Source organism: Lepidothrix coronata, unplaced genomic scaffold, assembly GCF_001604755.1.
Source record: "Lepidothrix coronata isolate B3197 unplaced genomic scaffold, Lepidothrix_coronata-1.0 Scaffold96, whole genome shotgun sequence".
Taxonomy (NCBI): Eukaryota; Metazoa; Chordata; class Aves; order Passeriformes; family Pipridae; genus Lepidothrix; species Lepidothrix coronata.
Genome location: NW_016690276.1, coordinates 2,276,456 through 2,301,980, shown reverse-complemented (window position 1 = coordinate 2,301,980; position 25,525 = coordinate 2,276,456). Strand labels below are relative to the sequence as shown.

At 38.1% G+C, this 25,525-nt stretch overlaps 1 protein-coding gene and 1 long non-coding RNA gene across 6 annotated transcripts in view; one reads left to right on the top strand and one right to left on the bottom strand.

Moving 5' to 3' along the window:
• Nucleotides 1-25,525, bottom strand: part of RAP1GDS1 (Rap1 GTPase-GDP dissociation stimulator 1) — a 94,980-nt gene that overhangs the window by 27,089 nt on the left and 42,366 nt on the right. For 3 of the 5 annotated variants that reach the window (XM_017822230.1, XM_017822231.1, XM_017822232.1), the window contains exons 3-4: nucleotides 18,022-18,144; nucleotides 12,844-12,969 (exon numbers count right to left, since the gene is read on the bottom strand). In XM_017822230.1, the coding sequence (XP_017677719.1) occupies nucleotides 12,844-12,969; nucleotides 18,022-18,144 (249 nt within the window). Of the gene's footprint in view, nucleotides 1-12,843; nucleotides 12,970-17,960; nucleotides 18,145-25,525 lie in introns of those variants that run through there. The other 2 variants (XM_017822233.1, XM_017822234.1) reach the window with 2 other exon arrangements.
• On the top strand, nucleotides 5,091-21,669 carry LOC108500894. Its single transcript, XR_001876052.1, has 3 exons — nucleotides 5,091-5,198; nucleotides 10,118-10,216; nucleotides 21,616-21,669. It is a non-coding gene; the product is annotated as an uncharacterized LOC108500894 (long non-coding RNA).

Below are 25,525 nucleotides of genomic sequence, written 5' to 3'. Positions count from 1 at the left end.
TATAAAATGTTCCAGAACTCTGCAAAAAGAAGTTTTTAAATCTTCCAGTTCTTGTTAATACTATTTATGAGGCATACATACCCCTTATACTAGATATAAAAACCAATATTATAAGTATTGTATATAGGAACTGCAGATAATTTGCTGAGTGGAGTTGGAACATTCATTCTTAGTGGATCTTAACTATTAGGATTATTACCAAAGTGATAAGTGTTTTGCAGAATAACTGAGATACATGCAACAGAGAAAAACATCACTGCCACGACTGTTTCCACTTTGGACAGGATCAGGGTATCAGAAGACTGTGTTTTGCTGCAAGCATGTATACTCCATATTGAAAAAGGAGATAGTCATCTATTTACACTCAAACAAATTCAAGGTAAGATTCCGTGTCAAGGAAGGACTATAAAAAAAAGGATAAATACAAAATAAACCTCTCACGTATTTGATGTTATAACAAACATAGCCATACTGCTGAAATGAAAGGAAGTCCTACATCAAAATAGAGTGGAATTATATAGTTAGGTGTTCAGATTCGGTGTTTACATTTACCAAATCTGCAGAGAATAAAATCAAATTCGGTTGGAATATTACAGCATTCTGCTTTATGTATACCTCTTCTGGTATTTTTTATTACAAAAGTAATGCAAATACATGATTTTGTATTTGACTCACCTGTTTTGTGAGTCAAAACAAGTAAGCAAAATGAAACTGAATCACTGATTCTGGATCAGAAGGGCTGAATGTGGTCCTCAAATTACTATAATGCAATTAAAATCAACAAACTGAAACCATAATAAAGATTAGCTTCAGATAAGGATCACATCTCAAGCTTGTTCCTGTGTCATGATACAGAACTACATGTAAAATGTGTAAGTGAAGAATAATGTAAAAGTAGAGTCAGGTGAGGGTTTGGAAGCAAGGGTTAAAAAAACAAAAAAAGGTTACAAGCCAAGCTCCTTACCTGGATGGAATTTGGCAGAACTCCACTGAAAATAATTGTGTGGCAATACTTAAAACAAATTAAAATCTAAGTCATATATCCTTTAACTTCCATTTTCTCTGGTTTGTGAAAGAAGTTCTATATTAAAAACTGGTGTTAAGTCTCTCAATTCAAATACATGACAAAATTTGTATCAACACAATATTTTTGTTAGGTAAATAGATAGTCAGCTTCCACTGTAGAGTCAGCAAAAATAAAGGAGAAAGAAACAGAAACAAATCTCACTCCAAGAAATGTCGCTGTCTCTATGGTATACTCAAAAAGTTAAGTACAAATGAACTTCAGGATCCCTCCCAAGAAGGTGGCAGGCTGTAAGTGCCAGACTTTGACAGGACTACATAGGCTGGCAGTCTTGTAAAAGAGATGCCTGAACTGAGTTTGTTGCTCTATCTCTTTCCCATGCTAGAGCTCACCTTGCATGGCTGCTTCTCTGCCCTAAGCAGCTGAGTGAAGAACAGACCTGGGCTAGGGCTATAATTAGGATGTCCTGGTGCTGCCTTCTTTGCCCAAGAGGATTGACTCAGCTCATTAGTGCAGGGCCACAAAGAATCCTGTACCATATGTAGGAGGAACATTCTGAAGGTCCTGACTACCTACTGCAAGCACTGCTATGACACCCCGCTGCATCCACAGGCAAAAAGCTACTTCTGACTCAGAATGCTTCGTGTACATATTGCCAACTTACTTCTCACTACTCCGTCGCTAAGAAACAGATCTTGCACACAAGAATACTCATCAAAGTCCAAATCATTTACAGTCAAAACAAGCCCACAGCATGTTGTCGTGTCTTGTTCTCAATCCAACTATTACCTTGCAGTTCAGCAGCTCTATGAACTCCCACACTTAACGTGCTTCCAGCCTCCCAGAAGCTGTGTTGAATTTTTTTCCTGTGACCTTTTTAAATAAACATTTGCTATTCCTAAGAGAACACTGATTGAACAGTTTAATGAGAGCATTCACATTTCTGCTTAAAAATGCTTTACTACAGCCCACAAAGGGCAATGCTGTTGTATAGCTTTTTTTTTGAAGTACATGTAACACTGTCTAAAGATGCCAGAATGACAACAACCCAAGAGACCAGATATTTTTTTCCCTGTAAAATGTACAGTAAGATTTATTACAGAATGAGCTATTACTTCCACAACATTCTTTAGCCCAATTCAATACAATCGTCTCTAAGAATTAGTACAGTCTCTTTTCTCTATCCTGAGTTGCTGGAAGGAGTTTTATGCAAAAAGGGGTTTTAATGTGGATTATCAAATTACTGCAACTGCTCACATTCCTTCTATGAACAGTCTTGTCAAATTTTCCCATAGCTCAGCCATGCCTGCTCCAATGGATGCCCAAGTCAACAACCAAACTTTTTTTATTGTGTATGATTGCTAGAACTTTAAAATGCAGCACTTAAAGTAGTTTCAATTTGCTTTTCCCAAGATGTATTTGCATGATTTTTGCTTGAGTTTTTGTCCGTAGTTCACTAAGCCCTAAAACAAATCAGTCATAAAATGTAAACAAGAAAAAATAATTAAACTGACAGCTTAAAGAATGAAAACTATGGAAAGCATAAGCTATATACCGCCAGTGAGTTATTTCTAAACCACATGCACCAATACTCATAATAAGCTTTCCTCACCAAAAGCTTATTATTTCTGGACATACAGCTAAATCAGGAAAAAGGGCTGTGCCACAGTATAGGCACAGTGTATATTGGAAAATATTTAGGCTTAAAAAAACCCACCCATTTCTCAAATAATCAGCTAGAAAACTATTTGACAGCATTTCTTAAAAATGATCTTTTGGGCTTGAAGTATACGATTTGAAATGTTCTGATTTTGTCTTGCAACTGGAAACCTGAATTCTTCTTTCCCCGATTCATGTTCTGCAAAAGTTTATTAGTGTAAACAGCTGCACAGTATAAATGGTGCAACTCAGAGAGGGAAAGGATCATTTGTATGATCAAGGTCCCTGATTTGTATATTCCAAGCTGCCAAGACAGCAACTTTTGGTAACGTGGTAAAAACAGTATTTATTTTAAAATTCTTTTTACTCTGCAATTGGCTCATCATTTAAGTGACATACTGCCATTTTATTTTAATTACTACATCTTTATTGCATTTGGCTACAATCCTGCATTTTTTTTTTACCAAAATATTGCTTAGTCCTGTAGTAAGTTTATCTTAAAATGCTGGCAGCTATCCTTAACCCTAAGGGTAAGCACTGAGGGTACTGTCTCATAAGCTATTCCTTTAGAATAATTGCTAAAATAATAAATATGTAATCAGTAAACTAGAAATGCTATAGTAGAATGTTGTCTTTTAATACAGTCTCTTCAAGGATTGGAAATAGGTAGCGTTGATCTTTTTGGATAAAACTGTTGCCAGCAATTTTGTTGGGTAATGACAGCTCATGCAGCAGCATACTGGCCCTCTTATGCAACTAGTTCATTCTAACAAACAAATACAAATTTTAAATGTTGTATCCAAATAGAGATGTACGGGTGTTTTTGGTTGACTCCTTGTAGTATGTTCAATGTGTGGACCACAGGATATCAATGCCAACAAGCCCTAACCTCTTTCATGATTTCTTTTGTCTACAGAGTCAGGAGTTTGGCAGAACATTTGAAGGGAAAGGTAAATGTGCCAGGACTGCAATCTCCCTAATGTTACGCTGAGGCAGCAGTCAAATGCAAGCCAGATTCTACTCTACAATTTAATTTCAGTAAAATGTGCTTATTTGTCATATTCCTCTTATGTCAGATAAATACAAGAAAAATCATATGTTTCTGATTTCAGACAAAAGAACAGTGATGAGTTTACTGTTTAAGACTTCAATACTTCATTTCCAGTCAAATTCTACTAGTGGACCTGAGATTCCAATATAGCAGAAGAAATGTTTTTATCAACAATGAGGCATCCAATACTACTAGTCTGCGTATTGGCAAATTATTTGTTCTGGATTCCAAGGATACTTCAGAATGTAATTAAAATGTAGTAATTACCCCTACTGAATTTATTTGAAATTAAAGAAGCCAACTAGTATGAGAATGTTCTACTTAGATATACAAAACTCAGGTAAAGGCCCTCACAACCGAATTTAGCAGTTCCCCTTGCCTTCCTTTTCATGTGCAATATACTTACAGCAGACTCTTCAGGTGATTTTATAACTCTATGAAACTCCACAGTAATTCCATTGCAGTCAAACAAATTACTCTAGGTTTATGAGAGCATAAGTCAGAGCTGAAGCCTGCCTAAGTCAGAGCCAGCCTATGCTTATTATTTCATACAGCATGAAATAAATCATGGAATCCAATTATACACTAAAACAGCAGGCAGTTTTTCTATACTGGTAAATAGGCATTTATAGCATCTCATGCTATTAACAGAACAAACCTGCACAGCACAATTAATTTAGAATTCCTACTCCCAGGCCTGCAGTGAAATGCTGTCTTCTAGTTTCAAACTGTCCAAGAACAAGGGTGAGAAGTAAGCATGGCATGGTCACAGTCTGGTGCAGAATAGGGTCACGCTGCTGACTGCTGCTGAAAGGAGCTTGGCAAGAGGCTTAGACTGGTGTTGTGTGACAGTGGTTCCACTCTCTGAAGGAGCTAAAAGGAGCTGGGTCTCCACCAAGGCAGCCAGAGGAGCAGTCACAGAAAGTGTGTGACCCATGGGGATTTGGAGTAGATTAGGAAAAGCCCAAGAAGGAAAAAGCAAAACAAAGCCAAAAGAATCCACTGAAAAGCACATCTGTGAATCCTACTAGGCCCTGGGAAGAAAGAAAATTATTTAAAGAACTGAAAATTAATAAATGGACCTGGAATCTAGGAAATGCAAGTCTTGCATTTAGGGTCAGTGCTACTTGCCCCAAATCATGAAGCCTAGAGGTAAGTGAGAGGACCTGGCCCTACAAAGTAAATCCAAGCAGCAGCATGGGAACTGATGCTTGTTGTACTCTCCTTGTGCAGCCTGCACAGAGGAGCTGACTTGTAGAAGATTCTTGTATCTGAAAGGCTGGAGGATACAGCCTGCAAAAGACCAGAAAACATCTTGTTTTAGGAAGCCTTTTACTTCCTTAGCAGAAGGCAACCCACTGATTTGACCGGAGGGCAACTGGCAATGCAATACAACTGCAGAACAGCCTGAGCTCGAGGCCAAGTGGTACCAAGATAGGATTGATAAACTGGACACTGTCTTAGGTAAGTGACTCTTTTCTAAGGGGAATCTGAATGCTGTTGTAGACAGGGTATTCAAGCCATCTACTGTGATGCCTCAGGCCATCCTGCTGGCTGGACAACTAGCCAGACATACAGCAGTCTCAGGATCAAGGAGGCTTAAAGACCAACTTTGCTTATACGCACTGTATTCCTAACACAGACCACTTTGCTAGTATGTGTAGTGTGAACTAACTCTTTCCTCACCATTTTTTGCCAAATACTTAAGCTGCAACTTCCTCTGGTGGGCACTGTCTCCTGACTGTACTAGTGTACAAACAGCATTATTAGAACTCTCTAACTAAATGGAGTCCTGGTCCCCTGGCTGAGGCATTTAAGGGCTCCACTGCATTAAAGGGCAGATTTTACTAACACAGTTCCTCCACAATTATGTCCAGTTTCCGTTTCTGAGAGTTACACAGTATTCCTTAGATAGGAACACAGCAAATGGGATGCAATTTAAGGGGTTTGCATGTAGTATGTTATCTCTATGCTGTTATTACACTGTAGGAAATGCTGTATAAAACCAGATGCTTGTGCAGCTATCATATGAACAACTAAAAGACTTGATCAATGCAATACATGCATGGTGCACAGTGTTGCAAAGATCTGCAGAAGTGGATCTGAGAGTACAACAAAATTATATTCTTTGGTACTATTTACGAAGCTGTCATTACACAATTAGACTGTATTAAACACAAAGTTAAAAGGAGAAAAACAATGGCTAAAAACTTTAAAAAAGACAATAAATTACTAAACACATTCCAATTTTATATAAGCAATGCTTAGCAAGATACTAACAGATTCTTTCTTCTGTCTTCCATAGTAATCAGTTGTCGCTTTCTACCATTGCTGACTTATTGACAGTTGATATTTCTAGTCACATAATGCCTAATTTTCTAAATAGAATAAGCTAGACACTTTGCCCATGTTGAGACACTCAACTAACAAGCTTTGTTTTCTGAGGGGCGAGAAATCAACAAGCTGACTGTGCAGTTATCTCTAAATATGAAAAATTTCACATATCCTTAACAGCAAAGTGAAAAACAACATGAAAAGGGAGGTTGAATTAAAAAGAGAAGAGGGAGCTACCCATTTTGGGTTGTTCACTTAGAGTTACTGAAATTCTAAATGCTTTTCCTCCTGATAAGAATTTTTTTTGTCATCATAAATATTAGGGGAATTCCAAGTTTTTGCTTTCCTACTGTGTTTAACTTTGAAGCATGAAGAAATAGGTCAGTTTTTAACTGAAGTTTGAATCTTAGATTTCCTTTTAAGGTGGCAACAAGATCTAGCGAATAAGGGTTTCTTTCTAAGTCTGCTCATGACCCTGGAAACATCTTCCATATATTTTTTTTTTCCTTTTTTTCTTGTTGCCAGTGGCTTCTATTTTGACTGTTAATTAAGCAGATGTCTCTGAGCCAGTTGTAATATGAGCAATACACAAACTTTACAGACTACGGATTAAATGCTGGAGAGGAAGAAAGGAAGGAATCAGAAAAAATCTGCTTGGTTTCCTAGATATTATTTTCTTTGTACCTGTACTGACAGAACAGCTATCGACTTATTCTGCTTATTCAAATAATCTTCCTGGAAAAAAAACAGGAAGAGGAAAAGTATTTGCCCTGCAGAAAATAAACAGGACCTGTAATACCTATGAACTTTAAAACAAACAGAAAATCAGGTCTCATAGCTTCATCTTAAAGGAAAGAAAAGTTCCAAATCTATGGCAATTTGGTTTGGGTTTTCACACACACATATGCAAACAAACTCTCCAATGTGGGCTTCTGTGAAGTTTTGGCTTAAGTAATGAGAATTTTGCCATTTGTTTCAGTAGAGTTAATATTCAGTGTAAATTTTAAAAAGAGTATTAGCCCGAGAATGAGAATTCATGGGTTTTGTATCACCTTTCAAATGGGTTTTTTGTGATGTTCTAGGAAGACTTCATCATCATTCTGATTCCATTTAGGCCAGCTATAACATAAATAAATGAGAATAATATTGTTTAATAGCTTCTTAAGAACATTCATGATTAATTGCTGTTAAGTACTAAATATTACTGAGAAAGTATGTGTTGGCATACATATGGTATGCTTAGTTTCTAGCTGATGCACACAAGGATTGCATCCCTAGAATTTTAATCCTCTGCAAGCAAAACAATTTTCAAGCAACAATTTAAGGACTCTGGTCTTGATTTCATGGTATTTCTTGGGAAACAGCTTAGTAGGTGGCATTTGCATTTGGTAGGATCTAGTACAATGATAAGTGAAAAATCATGCTAAGATGCTGCCTAGCTTCATGAATCAGGGTGACCTTCATAAAAATGATCAGCCAGTAGTGTGCTGTTATCAACACCAGTTGTGTTCTAGGACTCTGCTGGTTTTCCATATGGTAATGAAAAAAGTTATGCCATTTTCTAAAGAAAACTGAATTTGACTGCTTTCCAGTACGCTTAATTTCTTAAGTGACTGGCTTTCTGCTTTAGATCCTGAAATTAATCTTATCTCCTGAGATGGACATAACTGAAATTGAGTAGTTTCTTATTTTTGTGCTTAGCCTTCCTTAGCAGATCTCTGTAAGAGGTCTGTATATCCTTTTAAGATGGGCAGCTGAGAATTTATAGCATGTGCAAGATCTTTTTAACAAGAAGTGGTATAACGTTCATGTTCCAGTGTTGAGGGTAAGAAAGGCCACACAGTCAACATTCAGCTAGGAGTCTTGCCATCAATACAAGTAAGACTGCATAGATAACTGAAAAATATACAGCTTGGGAAATGAGAAAATGATCCAATAAATTTCCTGCTGAGAAAGGTAGATAAGCAGCTGTCAGAGGAGAGCCTTTATAGAATGAGTTGGCATTTCTAGCTTCTTCCTAACTCTGTAGCTGTTTATATCATGATGTATGGTTGCTGAGAACATGTACCCAGGCTGGTGGTTTCATGAAGAAACAAGGTACTGGAGCAAAAAGAAATAGCTTTGAGATTCCCCAATGAGGTCTTTATGCACTACTATTAATATGAATATTGTGGAAGGGCAGAATGGGAAATTTTTCACTTCTGTTACAAGATACATGGAGAGCTTACTTCCCTTTGCTAGCTTTCAGAATACGTGTATGCTCTAAACAGCAAGAAGGACTTGCTTTCTACTGGGTAAGAGTCTAATCCATTCTCAGCTGAGTCAATCAGAATCACTCCCTCTAGTCTGTATGGCTCCTGAACCAGGCTCTAAATATCCCAGCCTTTCAATTCCTCTTAGAATTATCACTTTTGTAGTATAATTATGGTAGCCTCTATCATATGCACAATTCTATATAAAAACACAGGAAAGTAGTTTGTCAATCAGTTCAGAACTGATGTGTGTAACAAATTACCTGTGGAATAATGAGAGATTAAGATAGCATGTGCATCACAAACTTAATGATAAAAAAATATTGTGAGGTTATTATCAGCTAAGAAAATAATACTAATTTAATATAGCATCATTTTCCATTAAAATTCTTGATAAAATTTATTTGGTTGGCCTGATCTTTCATCTATACAAACTGCACTGCTGGGGGGGGGTGTCAGAGTAGGACAGAGATCTGGCTACAGACAGGTTTTGTCTTTCTCCCACATTGTCATGTAGGTCTTGCAAGAAGGCAGGCCTAACTCGAAAACTGTGTCTTAGTCTCCCTGTCCCCCAAGCATTCAATCAGCCACATGAATCAAGTCACCAGAGTCTGCCCAGTCTACTGGGAAAGAAGCCAACAGAGAGAGCAGAGGTGTGTACTAGCCACCAGGCTGTTCATTAAGTGATCAGAAGCTGCAATTTGGATAATGTTGTTTCCAACTGCCAGAGCTGATAGTAGCAAATAATTTTTAGGCTTTATCTACAGCAGAATTAGCCATTCTGTTCTGACTTAAGACATTGCTTTTTGTAGCAAGAACCATGTTAGGTTATACATAACCTTCTCCAAACAATGGAGACAAGATCTTTATGTTGCATGTGGAGCCCAGGTGCAGGGAGGTATCCTTATTTGTAACATTTGTACATCCATAAGAGACAGCCCTTAATGAACAAACTTACTGAAGAAAAAGCACAGGGGAGAATGACAGGAGGGGTTGGAAAGACATACAGTAGGAAGGCAGCCATAGTTTGACTTATGCATAAAGAGTGATGAAGCAGGTAGAAGGACAACTCTTGTGCTCTGACTGGACAATGCCTAAGAATTTAGCTCGGACTATAAGCAAAAAACCATAACTGGTGGCTAAAAGGAAAGAGTAGGCTAGGAGCCTTGCATCTAGTACTATAGTTCAGATACAATTCTGTCCCCAAGTAAGGTTGTGGAACCCGTTGTCTGGGGATACGGAAGTACAAGCAGCTGTACTTGGTACAGGCTGTAGAGACAGTGGGGAAGAAAGCAGGAGAGAGAGGAGGAGAGATCATGTCTCCATTTCTTTACTTTGCACTTTCTGCTTTGACAAAAATTTGAGGGCTGAGGTGTATGTGCCATTTACTAGATAAAGCAGGTAGAACAATTACAGGCTGCACAAGAACCTTCTTAAATTGTACGACTGCACTGAACAGTCTGCATGCTGTTGCTTCTGACAGTCTGCAATTCATTGCTTCTGACTTAAGATCTTTTAGTCTGCCTCAATTGTTTCTTTCATTTCTGCATACAAAAGGAAGGCTGGGTGACTAGAAGACTCATCACTACTAAAAATCTGCCTTCTACTCTGCTTTGCAATTGTATTTGCCTGTATTCTTGATGTTCAGAGATTCACATAATGCACATTTCTTCACAATACAAATACTCTAAAAAGGATGTTCTCAAGGCTGCTTGGTATAAATTTGACCTATTTTTTCCTCTTTAATTGTTTATGAAATGCATTTAATTCTCTGTATTTTCTTCCATGCTCAAATAGGTGATGCAGTGTTATTTTAGAGGGCCAACACTGATGAGCACCCAGACAACAACACTCTGCCATGTGTACCTCAAACTTAATAAAGAAGAAAATCTGTCAGTAAGTCAACAGGTTTTCATTTCATGTTTTTTTGTGAGGAGATGAATCTGTTCAGTGAGGTCCTTGGCCAGCAAGTGTGTAATTCCCCTTTTACCTTGTGGAAGGTACTAAACCTCTTTCAGCATTGGGACTGAGCTATGAATTACCGTTCCACAGCAGCTGTGTTCCAGGAGTAGTCTCTCCTGAACTTATGTGGAAATGGTCTTGCCTTCATGACAGCAACTCTGGCATCTGTCAACACTAAAAAACTACTGCCATTTTCCTTTAATCAAGAAAAAAATTTCAGGCAATTCTCTTCTTCAATGTCACTTTTAAGAGGCCTTCCCTGCAAAAAAAGCCATTTGTCCCACAACTTTCCTTCTGCACCACGCAAACTTCTCTCAAAAACAGAGACCCTATTAACTCATTTTTGTAGAAACTGTCACTAAACCAAGTGATGCATGCTTGCTGGGATGAAATACAGGACAACTGGGGCTTTCAGTAAATAGAAAAGTTGCTATGAGCCATCCAATATGGGCTTTATTTCACAGTTTCATTCTAACATTGATTTAGGACTTAAAAACATTCCTCGTTATTGCATAGTATAATTACATGAACAGTGTAAGTGAAAAAATGCTCATGCATATGCTAAAATAGTCGCTGATGTATTTCAGGTTCTTATACAAGTCCCAGTTTTCAGAAGGGTAACAGCTGCATTTGTCTCAACTGAAAAGAAAAATACTGTCAATATGTAGCATTTTAATTAAAACTACTGGCCTCCACATGTTGTCTTTGTTATACTTTATGGTTCCTTGTTAGAAAAAACAATAGGAATAAATTGAAATATATTAAATTTTCTAGTAATAAGCATAGTGAAAGTATTTGTCCTAAATAAGAATTCTGGATAGGGTACATAACAATTAAGCTTAATATATACATTAAGCTAACATATAAAATAATGCCAGATAGGGTGGCTGTGATAACTAGGCACTGTAAATAGCCTCTTCCACTCAAATCCAATTTGTTAATCTTGATTTTTGTGACATTTTATTACATTTTATTCATTAATCTTATTCAAATACACAGGGAAGGTAGTGACTGTCCTTCCACAGGAGCACAGCAACACATGGCACACAGAACACATCACTGCCCTACTGTAGATTTTATCAGTGCCAGCTTTGCTCCACAGAAGGTGAATAACACAGCTTTTCTGCAGAGGATAAATCCTGCACTGTAGAAGTCAGCAGTAGTCCACAACACCTAATACTGCAAAACTGTTCATGTGTGCCCTTATTGTATTTCGTGAAGAAATGTGAGGTGGACAACAATGACATGAATAATTACATAGATTTTACTTATGTGAAATAAACCGTGCACTTGAGAGTGACCTTTATGTCACACATGATCCTGAAATAAAATATAGTAAATAAATTATGTTATAGAAAAGCTCAACAGCTTCTACTTGGAAGTTTCCATGGGGAAGCAGTTGTTCAGTGACTGGTCACCTTAAAGAAAATCCTAAATGAAAGAATTATACATTAACATCCTCAAGAGTAGTTATCTGTAAATGGAAATGCCAGCATGGAAAATATGATTAACTTTCCTGAGGTCAAAGGCAAGGTAATTTAAAACAATATAAAATGTAAATTTTCAAACTTGGATGAAAAATGGAGCAAGGAGAAAGGCTACAAATAATTCATTTTTTGTTTAACAGGCGGTATTCAGAACAGCAAATTTTTTAGTAACTACAACACAGTACACAGAAAATTTCTTGTCATATGAGTAAGGCACTAAATCTCAAGATAACAAAATGCTTTTACAATTTCATCTCACTTCCCATCTGCAGACATCCATAGCCTTCTAAATCCTTATGTGCTTGAAAAAATGTTCCTGTTGTCTCTGCTTCTGCAGTGGCTTTTATCAAAATATTTAAAGTAAGGGATAATGAGGCCACATTTTCAAAACACTGCAACCACTGACTTGGTTTTGCAGATGACATATCTACGCACGTAATCAGCACATGGAGTCACAACCACATTTCAAAACTCAATTGCTTCTCAGTGTAAAAATTTATTGTGCCCATACAAAGCTAAAAAACCTCACCAACCTCCCCCCTCCATCACCCTTGACTACCAAAAATACCAATATGTAATCTTAGGGTGATTGACTGGCCACGCAAAAATGTTGAGAATTAGCAACATAGCTCAAACATCATTTCAGCCACATACGCAGCTCTTCACAGCTTTGCAACTGGCAGAATAGAAATATTCCCTTCTGACTCTGGTCCCTTCCAAGACATTCTGTTTGAGGAAAAATTAACTGTTCAGGCCTCTGCATATGTAGCACCTGCTCCTTGAAAACCTAGTATATTGTGTTTAAAAAATCCCAAACCCAGAATCATGAATCTTTTCTATTCTTATATCCAGTTGTATCACAATATTGAAACAGGTTTTTTAATCTTTCTGTCACAAAAGCATAATCCAAGTGTGACATTCAATTTTCCCATACAATCAGAAGAGTCGTGTGGTAAATAAAAAAAATCAAGGAAAGAGGAAAATAACCCCCCAGTACACAAAGTACAGAACACCAAAACACTCCCCTCCCTTCTACAAGAGCATCTACAAAATAGGGCATATTTCAACACTCACGGCTATCGTAGCATATATTGCCCAGGGCACGTCCTGTTTGAAGCAATACTTCCTGGTCTTTGCAGTTTAACAGCTGCACCAAAGGAGGGATCAAGCCAGCATCCACACATGGGTTCCGCATAAATTCTGCAAGTAACACAAAGCCTGTTAAAGCGAGCCAGCTGTTTTCAGTTCATCAATTCTAGTTACACTGGCGTGGCAAATGGGCCTTTTGTGTGACTAAACACATGCATAGATAAACAGTGTAAGTTCTCATGAAAGTTTCTAGAGAATAAGCCCAAATCAGGATTAGGGCTTAGTTCTTTCCATTATTTGCTAATTTAGAAGGAATTCAGAGTATTTAATTGACTTCCATGGAAACTAATTTAACATAGTTCAGACTGTGAATATTTTTAGCATCACAAAGAAGTGGTCAAAAGAACAGTGAATTCACAATAAATTCAACATAAATTAAAACTACTAAATAACACAAAAGGTGATATTTTAGTACTTAAAAGTAGTATTCTAGAGCAACATTTTTCACTCTCTATTCTCTTAATCAGAATTCCTGAAAAGCTTTTGCTTTAAAACAATAAAAAAAATAAAATTAAAGCTCAGTAAGAGGCTATTTATTTAGAAGGTAAGGAAAGGAACAGAAAAAGAAAGAACGAGAAATACAAGAGATTATGTGAGCCCAAAGGCCTGTATCTTTCCACAGTCTAACCGACGCCCACCATGGGAGGAAAGGTAGAGGATCCATCCCTTGGGAAGCTCTATCCCCTTCTGTCCCTTCTGGCTGCTGTGTCACAGAGAACCAAAGTATTATTTCACACTCATACAAGTCACAGAGTATGATCCTGCTGTCAGACAGATAAAGGGCTGATCTCCAGAAGGAGCTATAGTTAGGCCGGCACTGTGCTGCACATTTTAAAAACGAAGTTTATAGAAGGAACCAGCTGATACATCAGTAAGTGTTACTTCATAGTTTACTACAGTGTACCCTTAGGGATGTAGTACTGTACCAGGCAAATGGCCAATATGTTTTTGATTTGTTGTGAATGGCAAATTATCACAGACTGGTAAGGTTGGAATGGACTACAGTGGGTCAGGTCATCTGGTCCAAAATCCCTGCTCAAGCAGGGTTTTCCCAGAGCACATTGCATGGGACTGAATCCAGACAGATCTTGAATATCTCCAGTGGGGGAGATTCCACAACCTCTCTGGGCAAGCTGTTCCAGTACTCAGTCGCCCACACAGTAAAGAAGTCCTTCTTCATACATTGGTAAGGTCCCTCTTAGTCATCTCTTCTCGAGGCTGAACAGGCCCACCTCTCTCAGCCTGCCCTCAGAAGAAAGATGCTCCAGTCTCTTAACCTTTTTTGTTGCCCTCTGCTGGACTCCCTCCAGGAGCTCCACATCTCTCTTGCACTGAGGAGTCCAGAAATGGACACGGTAATCAAGATGTACCCTCGCCAGGGCTGAGTGGAGGGGCAAATTATGTCTCTTCCTGATCCCAGACAATGTTGGATCTTTCAAAATCAGTTTGCCTTTGTGTTACTTAGTCATTTATTAAACAGACTCAACCAGGGTGCACAATCCCCCTAAAAACAGATGAAAAAGTTTTTCTGATTCTGGATGAACAAAATTCCTCATGCCAATAATTCCAAGATTTCACACCATGCCTGAAGTACAACTACATCTTCTTAAATACTCCCTTTGTTGCATCCATTACAATGTTCTTTGAAATTTCTGTAGCTTCAAAATCTAGTCTCTTTTGTAGTTAATCTCACAGTGTTATTTTAGCTAAAGAATTGTCATAGAGGTAAGCAATAGTCCCGTGATGATAAACTTCAATATATCAACAGTAGATTAAGAAGAATCAGCAATATCTAAACACTTCCACAGGTACAATGGAATATAGTTGTGAGTGCAATTAACATGCCTTCTAAAGTTACTGCAACATTTTAAAACTGTGGCCAGATGCTATAGTGTGATAAACAGTGATGATATCCATCGTAATGAATGTAACAAATATCAGATACATCTGTTCTTTAAAATTGGTCTTGCCATGTCCTTGTAATGTTCAATCTATTTCTTTATCACCCAATTTCATCTTCATTGCAACATTTGTTTGCTAAATGTATTTTCTTCCTGTCTTCTCTGTCTCCTCAGCCTCTTCCTCTCAATTGCCTGTAAAAGCTTTTCTCTGGTCCTCAGCTTCTGAAGCACTTTCTTTTACACCTACTAATTTACCATAGTCTCTACAACACCAAAGACAGATTTATGTTTTTCTCCTAGTCTGTAACGGGAAATGAAACCTTTTCTCTTCGAAAACATTGAGAGGTCTCAGTCTGTTCTGCTGTTTGTTTAGGTTCTTCCTCACGTGGTGAAAAAGAGTAAGAAACCCTTTTTCCACCCTCACTCCATTTGGAGTGCACAGAAGCTTTCAGGCTCTCATTCAGCAACAAAACAACCAGGCAATATGCAGAGCAAACTCGTATTTATGTAGGTCATGTAAGGGCAAGAAGTAAAAGAAATGGTGCCGTATATAGCAAAATAGATTTCTGAAACAGGAACAAAAATGTGATAACTGCAACCACATTTGCAGTTGACACTACACAGAAGTAATAGAAGAAAGAGGAAGTAATCGAGCGCAGACTCACAAAGTTCCCACTTACGTGGCAGGGAGATGAAGCAGATCCTGTGAAGCAAAGAGTGAAGAATAGCTTAAGAAGTTAGGAGGAGAACCACCAAGGACAGAGTAACATAAACCAAAGGACAAGATTTTGAAAGAGAAATGTGATTGTGATCTAGTATTACAGACTGTGAAGATGATGTTCTCATTCTTACACCTTGGCAAAGAAGATGAGGCTAAAGACCTTGGAAGAGGGTTTAAAAGGTACACAGTGGGGAGAGAAACTCCATGTAAAAAGTGCATCTGAGCCTTCAGATTGCTCACAATTGAAAGGGAAATAGCCATAGCTAGAAAAACAAGAATGACTAACAGGAGTTTTGTGTGTTTGGATATTCAAAACAGGAGAGACTAACATGAGGTCATGCTGGGAGGAAGAAGAGTCATGAGGGCTGAAGAGGTGAAGCAGCAAGAGCACCAAGAGGTCGAAAGAAAGATGAAACACGACAAAACCACTAAAGCAAGTAGAGGAATTTGATGTGACCAGATGTGTGAACGTGTGTGTGTGTGTGTGTAAGACCAGATAAGGGGAATGCAAAAGGAAAACAAGAAGTGAGGAAGGAAAAGATGCTCTTTTTTCAGTAACATCCAAAGTCAGTCTCTACTCCCAGCTCTGGCAGTGTTGCATGGTGTGACCATACGGAAATGAGCTCAAGTGCCTGGGTTTAATGCCTACTATCCGTAGGATGTTGATAACACAAATCGCTCGAAGTGCCCTGAAACTTGTTGAAAACAGGTGCAGTATAAGCATTAAACTCTTGTATTTTTATGTAATAAAACAAAGAAAACAGCAGAATTCAAATGAGGTATTCCTTGCTATCCTGCCTAAGCAACTATTTCAACAGAGTTAGAATCCAATGAAAAATACCCAGATGATCTCAGTCTTGAAAGCACTGGGTACCTTAAATAATTTCTGAATACTGTCACTTTAACCTTGGCTGACAGAGGTCCCAGTTACACTTGCTAATGACTAAAAGAAAGACAAAAGCTATTTTGTATGATGAACCAGGTAAAATGCCAGCTTTTCTGAAGTTTGTACATATAACACCAGTTTAAAAGCTGTCAGGAAAAATGATACATTAGAAACTATTCAGACATTTCATGTATTATTTCAGATTTGAAAGGTACTGGCTAAAATGCTCTGTAAGAGAATCTGTCATGAAACAATACACAGTAATCAGTTTAGCCATTGTGAACACTGATTTTATTTTTAACTTTCCTCAGGTAGGAGCTACAAGGACTAACTGGGAGGATACACAGCTGACTTTGATATTCTAAATACACTTATTATGAATTCATTAATTACAGAAAAAACATGTAATACTGTTTCATAAATCTCTATCATGCTGAAACATTTCTAAGTTGAAATTTCTATGTTTACATTTTTTACTGGCTACTTATCTAAATAATTTTAACACTTAAAAAATAAACATATATATCCTTTTTTTGTTAATGTAGTTTCTGAATGTCCATATATAGCACTGTCTCAAATTCAGTAAAATGGGTGGAGAAGGTCACCATGGGGCTATCAGTAAGAAGCTGTATTATTGTGATTCCAAAGAAAAGGTGGAAATGGAATGTGGAAATAGTCAGCAGTAATGTAACCCTTTCTCTGAAGAGGCATCAGCATAAGAGTTTACAAAGGGAGAGGGATAAGGCTGCCAGGACAGCAGTTAAGAGGCATCCTACTTTTCTCTACCTGGCCTCTGGAGAAGGGAAGTCCAAAATGCAATCTCTGCCTCTTTTGCTGGGACAGCAGCAGGGCCAGGGGTGAGAAAAGTCGGCCTCTACCCTCATCACAGGGTCTGTCCATAGTGCCCTCCTGCAAATATGAGGCCATTCTTCTGACCTCAAGGTATGCAGGGTATTGGGTGAGTTTAATATAATTCCTTATAAAGAAAAATTTAAACAGTCTTTTATTATCTCCTATGTTATATCATACACTATATGTATATAATACATACAAAGATGCATGCCTAATTCTCATTTGGGACCCTGGACTCTAACACGTATAATGCTCTTTAGGTAGAAGTAACTGGTTTTGGTGTGGTATCAAAGGCCTCATAAAGGTAATAACCTTATCACAAATCTCAGACCAAAGAAATGATCTGCTATCCCTTAACTACCTGTATACATGCTACTGCTGTAACTGCATGCACTATGCAAAACTGGCTGCACAAATGGTGCATGTCTTTTTTTCTACATGTATTTCATATAGAAATGCATTTCATCAGTGGTGTGCTATTTCTGCCCAATAAATTGCACTATTGTCTTAAAAACTAAATACCCTGAAAGTAAGAGCTAAAAAAAATCCCAGCAGGCCAAATGCTGTTTTGACTGTATTAAAAAGTAGAGAAAAAAAATTTGACAAAACTAAAGGAGTGAAAGGGAGAGACATGAAAGGTGTCTAATCTATAAAATGAAAACATAAATGAAGTAAAACATACTGACAAGTGAGGTGAAAAACTGAAGATGTTCCAGCAGAAAAGTTCTTGTAGAAAACCTCACCATTTCTGGCTACTTCTGCTATGATGTTAGCTACTTTTGCTGTGCAGGAAGATTGTGGCGTCAACAGATTCGCGAACACCTGAAGAACTCCGCTTTTCTGGATTTTTTCACTCGTCTCCATATCTGAAAAACACATCACACAAAAATGACTTGTGCATCAACTTGCTTTGGGGAAGAAAAGAAAGAAAAGCAGAAGGGAAGTTAAGTCTTCTCAAAAGTAATGATTAAAGTCATTATTTTCCCATATAAGAAGGCAACTGTTATTTCAGTAACCATATTTATTTTATCTGATGTGCTTGTAGAACTTAATACTTTGCCATTCCCAGTCAATTGATCTTTATAAGGTGACTGCTATATAAGTAAATATGATATAAACTTATGCATACATAGGGAAAGTCTAAAGGTCATGGAGTGATATGTAGCAGACTAAGGTACTATGAAAAGTCAAGGAATGATAGATACTCTGAAAGGATGAACTATTGGAAATGTTCAAGGAATTATGGGGGAAGTCCTTACAGCTGAAGGTACAGCTTAATGCAGTGCAGGAATCAGGAACTGGAGAAGAGGGAGAGCTAAGATGATCCTGGTCTAGACTTCTCTTATACTCAAATATTTTTTATGTTACTCTGCTAAGCTACAGTAGCTCCAATGTAGAATCAGTAGAAGGAAAAGGGGAAAAGAACACTGAGTTTCCTGTAGTAGAGATCAAAGATTTGTGACTAAACCTTTCCTCTCTCAGCATGCAGTAGAGAATTGTGCAGCTGCTCTGTAACAAGGCCCCGCCTAATATTTTTGGCCAACAGCTCTGTAACAAACTGAAAATTAACACTGATTCAACTGCAATTAAAGACAAGATACTATAGATGCTGTAACATATTTTGCTAATGCTTTAAATAATGGTATATTTGAGATGAATACTAGTGTGACATACAGCATGATTGGATGGCAGCTATCATTTCAGAAAGCAGCATGGCTCCTTAAGCCATTTATAATAGAAGTTGCTTCCCTTCTTCAAAAATGACTGTGAGAAGCTCCAATTGATGTCTTTCGCAAAGCAAAACAAATTCACCTGAATGGAAGTCTGCTGTTCGAAAACCCTGTCTCACAGGGTCATTTTTAAGCAGTACAACATGCACAAACCCCCTGACATCACTTTTAATTAAAGGCGTAAGTGTAAGTTAAAATTTATAATAACGCTACAGCTTGCCAGTACTGGTGAGAAACAGATGTAGACCTTTTAGGGTTGAACAGACAGTCCTCTGAGCACCACTCTCTGCAGTTTCTTAGAAGCACCCTTAGTCTGGCCTAAGAGCCATCAAGACAGTCAGGCAGGGCGGGCAGCTATACTAGAAATCAATGGAATTTGGTTTTATAAAGTCTCTTTCAAGTTTGTGAGAAAAGTGAGGGATACTCCATACTCTTGAATAGCAAAGGAGGAACCTTAAACTAATCCAACAGTTTTTTCAAGTCAACATCCTCTGTTTTCCCCCTAAACAAGTCAACGCATATTTTGTGCACCACAACCAGCTGGTCTTACAGAGCAGCAGTCTGCAACCACTCTTTAGCTGTGCTTCACCTGTAAACTGGTAACAACATGTCCCTGGGCTCACCACTCACTCTCCGCCTCCTCCCTTTCCCCACTCTCAGGGCTGCAATTGATTTTTGACTTGTGGCAGCCCCAGGACCATCCTGCTGCCTCCCAGCATGGGCGAGATCCACTCAAGCTGACCCCGAACAGAAGCCAGTACAAGCCTGGCAGAAGTGACTCACAGGGGTTTTGTGGCTCATATACAGTATGTATATGCTTCAGTGGCTGGGAGCTGGTTATGTCTAGATAACAGAAAATAGATTAAAAGAGAGAATTTCAAGTCCGGATTGCAGTTATGCCTCCTATTTCTGTATTCAATTCCAATTTGGGATGTTGGTGTTTAGCTAGAACCACTCATCTACAGTATGCCATTGAAGACATTTGATTACAAACAGCTTAGGTATCAATAAAGGTTAATTTCAACATCTCATGCATAATGTAAATGCTAATTATTATTAACCTGTTTACAATTTACTTAACTGCAATTTTGGAAATACACTGAGAAAGCCTCTCAAAAGATATAATGTAAAGAAGCTTATGGCTTATTTGGAAGCTTTTATAAGTTCTAACATATAGCATATATTTAGGAGCTGTATTCTCCTGTGGATATATACAGAAGAAAGAAAAGTTTGAATTCAGAGAAAATCATATCAGGACTAAAGACTGGTCCAGACATCTTAGCTGTCTGCTAAGGAAGAGTTCCTCCTTCTCCCTTAAGTTCAAAACTCAAAGTACAGAATTCAAAATTCAAAATGTAGGTATCTGTGAACCAGTATCAGTAGGCAGGAAACATTACTGCACTTTCTCCTGTCATGCTGCTGAGATATACAGTATCCAGTCTTATTTTTATAATCTCTAGTTTGATGGACTCATTACTGTGCAAAGCATAAATTACATAAGTAGAACTAAATATATCCTGCAAGAAGAGGGGAAATAAAATTAAATGCTTCTCCAGGCAAGTTGCGTGTAGCAGATACACCCTGATTTATTTTCTTAAGATAAGCAAGTGAGCACCAACAAAAGTACAGACCTCAACAGGCCTGTCAGAAATTGGGAGATCAGCTAGGTGTGATCACATAAATGAAAACAAACCAGTGAATCTTTACTTACTCTCTTAAACAGTAGAGGAGGCACACCTGCACACACTCATCCCTTCGAACCAATATCTGAATCTTTCTTGTTACCCAGATTGAGTATCAATGTCAAACTTTTGCTAGTCATAAAGGAGAGAAGACTGATTAATTTGACCAGCAGTGAGTGAGTATACCTGTCACTGGGCAGGGACACTCTTACCTCTGCTCTACCCCTGGTGTGTGTTCAAGCATAATTATTTCAGGGAAAAAGCACATTACCCTGGCATCAGGCAGAAGAATTGCTACTAACCATGCAGCCCACAGTGTTCTCTGAGGTGTTTTTTTGCCAGGAACTGCCTTAGGTATAAAAAATGCCACAGGGTGCTTCAGCTTGTCTACTCCAAGTCTACCTAACCCCTAACTAAGCTCTTCCTCTGCAGAACACATACAATTTACACTTGGTGTAATATACTGAAATTAATCCAGTTTCAAAATAGAGAGGTGACAGTATGACATTAAATCTTTGAAAGCAGTTTATAGTAGAACCTCCATATAAGGCATCTTAAGGGAATGTGCCAAGAAAATTAGTTACATCTTCAGGCACATTACTCTGTTTTGTATCTGCAGAATAAATCCTTTTTTTTCCCCCCAGGGATTCTGTGTTCATCACATGAAAGTTCTATTAAAGAAGGTGGGGAAAAAAAAGACTGTGCTGAAATATGCAAATTAATTTCTTAAGTCACATGTAATTAGTAGATATTTTAGTTATAGTAAACCAATCTTTCTGGAGCTTTGAAATGCTTACACATGAAAGGGTATTTTAATTGGAACAAGATGTCTTACATATAAACATTGTTAATTTTTTATTTAAATTGTTAATTGCCTTGTTAAATATAGCATTTTTGCTTGTTACTTTTTTATGTTCTTTTAAAGGAGGAAGACTTTACAGGCAAATGATGCACAGGGCTGCCCTGCAAAGTACAGACAAAGATCTTCAACCACTCTTCAACTGTCTGAGAAGTCAACTGTACACTCAGTTCATGTACTAAGTGTTAAAATGCATGTAGAAGAAAATATCAAGTTGGAGGTCCCAAGGTTGACTTCAGCACAGCTATGTATGTATGTATGTATGTACAGTATGTAAGTATTTCTTAGAAGTGCCCAAATGGGACAGTTACTTCATGGCTATTTGCAAAACATGAGCTAGCAGTCCTGTGAGTGACTCCGTGCACACACGTGTGTGTGCAGTTCTCAGCTCTGTTCTGTGGGATACACCTGAGGCATAACTGTGCTAGGAGGGGACTACAGCTGCAAACGCACTGTAAAGCAAATAACTTCCTTAATCAAACTAAGCCTTTCTACTCCTTTGGGTTTTTTTCCACTTACAACTGTAGAGTGGCACTGTTAATGCAGGGGCTGCCCACTCATTAAGGCCCATGCACCTCTGTCTCCTTTTTGCTCAGCTTCATATAACACAAGTCCTGTAAAAATACGTAAAACATAAAGGGACATACACAGGGACATAAATGAAGGAAAGTGTGTGTGGTGTTATTCTTCAGAGTGGACAATGAAGGGTCATGTTCATACAGCAGTATTTTCACTGTGATTGTAAAAACCATGGGTTAGCGTTCTGCAGAACCTGAGACTGAAAGACCACACACCAATGCTTGCCAAAGGGTTGGTGCTCATACCAATGCCTGGCCCTGGCAGAAATACTGTAGGGTTTGCTGAGAGAATTATAAATTGCTAGTGGCTTTAGCATAGGCAACCCTCAATTCTTGTTTTTATTTGTTCTCTTCAGAGGCTGGAGAAGGCCTGACTGGCTCCCTGTCTGTGTGTGTGTATGCATGAAAGAGGTATTAGTTATTAAGAATATGCTTCTGCATGCTAGTTTTATTCTGGGCTTCCTAGTAAATTATTAGAGGCTAAATTATTTTGAAAACTCATTTCAGCTCTCATCTTTTGAATTACTCTTTAAATGTATTGTCCACTGTAGTTAGAGCAAGCAAAACCAAAATATTTCTCTAGGAGCAAGAAAGATCTAGGCAAAATCTCTGCCACATATTCTTCTTCTGTGCTTTCTATACTGGCCAAAAAGGAAATTATAGCCAACATTTCCTTTAGCAGAATTGCACCCCCTTTCAAATCTGTTAGTTTTGTGTCTGAAAGAAACATAGAAATCTAGGTAGCCTGACATTAGGGTGCTAGACCTCAGGATCCTTTTGCTATATGCAATGTCCAGATTTCAAATGCTTTCTTTTAAAGCCTGATTTTCAGTCTGCTTGCACCAGCCCACCTGTGGAGCACCCACTGTCCCCTATCTTAAAGCAATGAAACTGTAGGACTGTAATAATGTTGCTTTAGAAACAGCCCATTTGCACACAATATAATAGTGATGTACCACAGAAGCAAAATTGGGGGAATAACCCTCTAAGGTTAAACCTGCAGCTTTAGATGTCTCTTTATATCACTAGATATCAAGACAAAAGGTATGTTAGATCACATAGTGTCAAAATCTTATTAATGTCATAGCTGGGTGATTAAAATGTCAATATCCTTGCTTTTCGTGGTTTTTGCAGTGCCTGAAGTCAGAATAATAAAATGTGTGGGCAGGAAGTTTTTTTAATGCCATAGATCAGAGCCAGAGAGCTGAGCACCGTGGCTGCTTAATTAAGTAGCAGAAATCAGTATAGGAAAAAAATTCAGTGAGTGCCCCAAATTAAATCCTACACTTTCTCCCCTCTCAATTCCTCTGAAATTTCACTTCCCTCTATTCACTCTTTTCTCCTCTCTGTATCATTTTGTCTAACTTCAAGTGAAAGAAAAAGGAAATGGGGAACAGAAGGGAAAGGCAAGGTGCATCTGTCAGAAGCACTATACTATGCCCTCGCTAGCAGAAGAAAGCTATAGGTTCACCATAACTATTCTCTATAAACAACAAGTTTAAGTTACACTGTTGTTAGTAACTCAACAGTAGTGATGGCTAGCATTGCAATAATTCCCATGTTGTGGAGCTTCACACCACAAATGAGGCTCACCACAGAATTGTAGATAAACAGCTTTGTGAGTGTCCTCTTTCTTAAACAAACCATGTTTGCCATGTACTCTTTTGAAAAACATATATCTTTCTAGCTGCAAAGATGTTTTATAAACCTACTGAAACTACTGCAGAAAATTACCTTGGCTTTAAAATGTTCCTCCTGCAGGTACTCTCATCAGAAAGAGAAAGACGAACACATGAATAAATGATGAGCCACATATATCATGAAAGGAACCTTCCATCTGCACTTTCAGGAGGCAGAAGGGAAGAGAATGAAGGGAACAAGGGATATCTTTCAAACTGGCACATCTTCCTAACCACCACAGTAAAAAGGTTCACAAGACCAAGAGTAAGTACTGATGTTCTCTCCATATACAGCCTCCCTCAAGCAATATCGTCTCTCTCCACAGCCTCCTACTGTATTTTTCAAACCACATAATGAAGATTTTAGTCTGACTACAAGAGCACAAAAAGTGAGTTGTAAAGAACCTCAGTAAAATTATGTGCTCTCATGCAACAAAGAAAGTACCACTGATAAGGAGGCTGTTGCTTAGCATACCTTAGCCAAAAAGGCTGTTCCAGTCATCAAGAGTTAGTTTTACAGGAAAAAAACCCCCTTTAATAATAAGTTATAAATAAAAATAACTGTATAAATTTAATTTCTTTTTGGCATACTCTTCCTCACATGGGGAAATCCCCAAAAATACAATCTGCTTGCTCACTTATCCTTCAAATTAGACACCTTTGAGGCAGGGAGGGAGGATTCTCCCTTAGCTGTGCAAATGTTTCCATCATGGTGTTTGCTCTGTTCTGTCTCTGTCAGCAGCTACAGGGCAACTTCAATTCCTATTTTTAATGAAGAAAAAGAGACAGTACACAGATGTTTGTAATTAAAATCTCAGTTCTAACATGGAAGGAAGGACAGATGGAGAGACAGATTCATCAATCAACTAGCTGCAGGATTCCCCCTGATTAAATTCTCAAAAAGCTACATCCAAAGTAAAAAAGTGAATTTCAGGATGAGATTCCACCCCTTGATTAGCCTGTTGCAGGTACCAATGAAGTAAGTTAATAAAAATACTTGTCACCTTTACCTTCAATGAAGAAATATGCATACCAATACTTCCACAAATACTTCACAGCACAAGGCAGAATATTAAAGTTAGGCAGCTCGGAAGCCTCGAGTTTCAGAACTGGATCCAGTTTAGAACCCTGACACATAGCTTGGTGGATTTATCTAAGCTGTTCCCCTGCTCCCACTTTCTGACTCACCCTCTCCCAGGCTGTAACCACTTCAGTAGCAAAGTTGACAGAAGAGTTTGACATTTCTGCCTCAGCATCTTCATGTTCTATACTCAGCCTGTGTGGACATTTTCATCTGCCTCCTTTGGTACTCATACTAATTGGAATTGTTACAAGGACCCAGGGTAAAGGGTACCATCATGCTTTAGGTTTTCAAACTTTGTAACTGAAATGCTAGGCCTATAGTGTAAAATCCTTTTTCCAAACTCGATTTAGTTTAAACATCAAATCAAACTTGAAAGCTGACCATTATATATGCAGGAAATGTTTCATGGTCCTTTTAAGCAACCTCTTAAGAGTGCTCCTAAGTGAGCTGAAATGCCTGCTGTAAAATTCCATCCTCTGCTCATTGAAAGAGTAGGTCTACATTCAAAGGAATCTTTTACCTACTGATATTTTTAATAAGTTCTGCTGTCAAAGTAGCTGAAGGAAAGCCTAATCTATAAAAGATCACATTTATAAGATATAAGTGACTGAAGCAAAACTAAGAATGAAATTTCA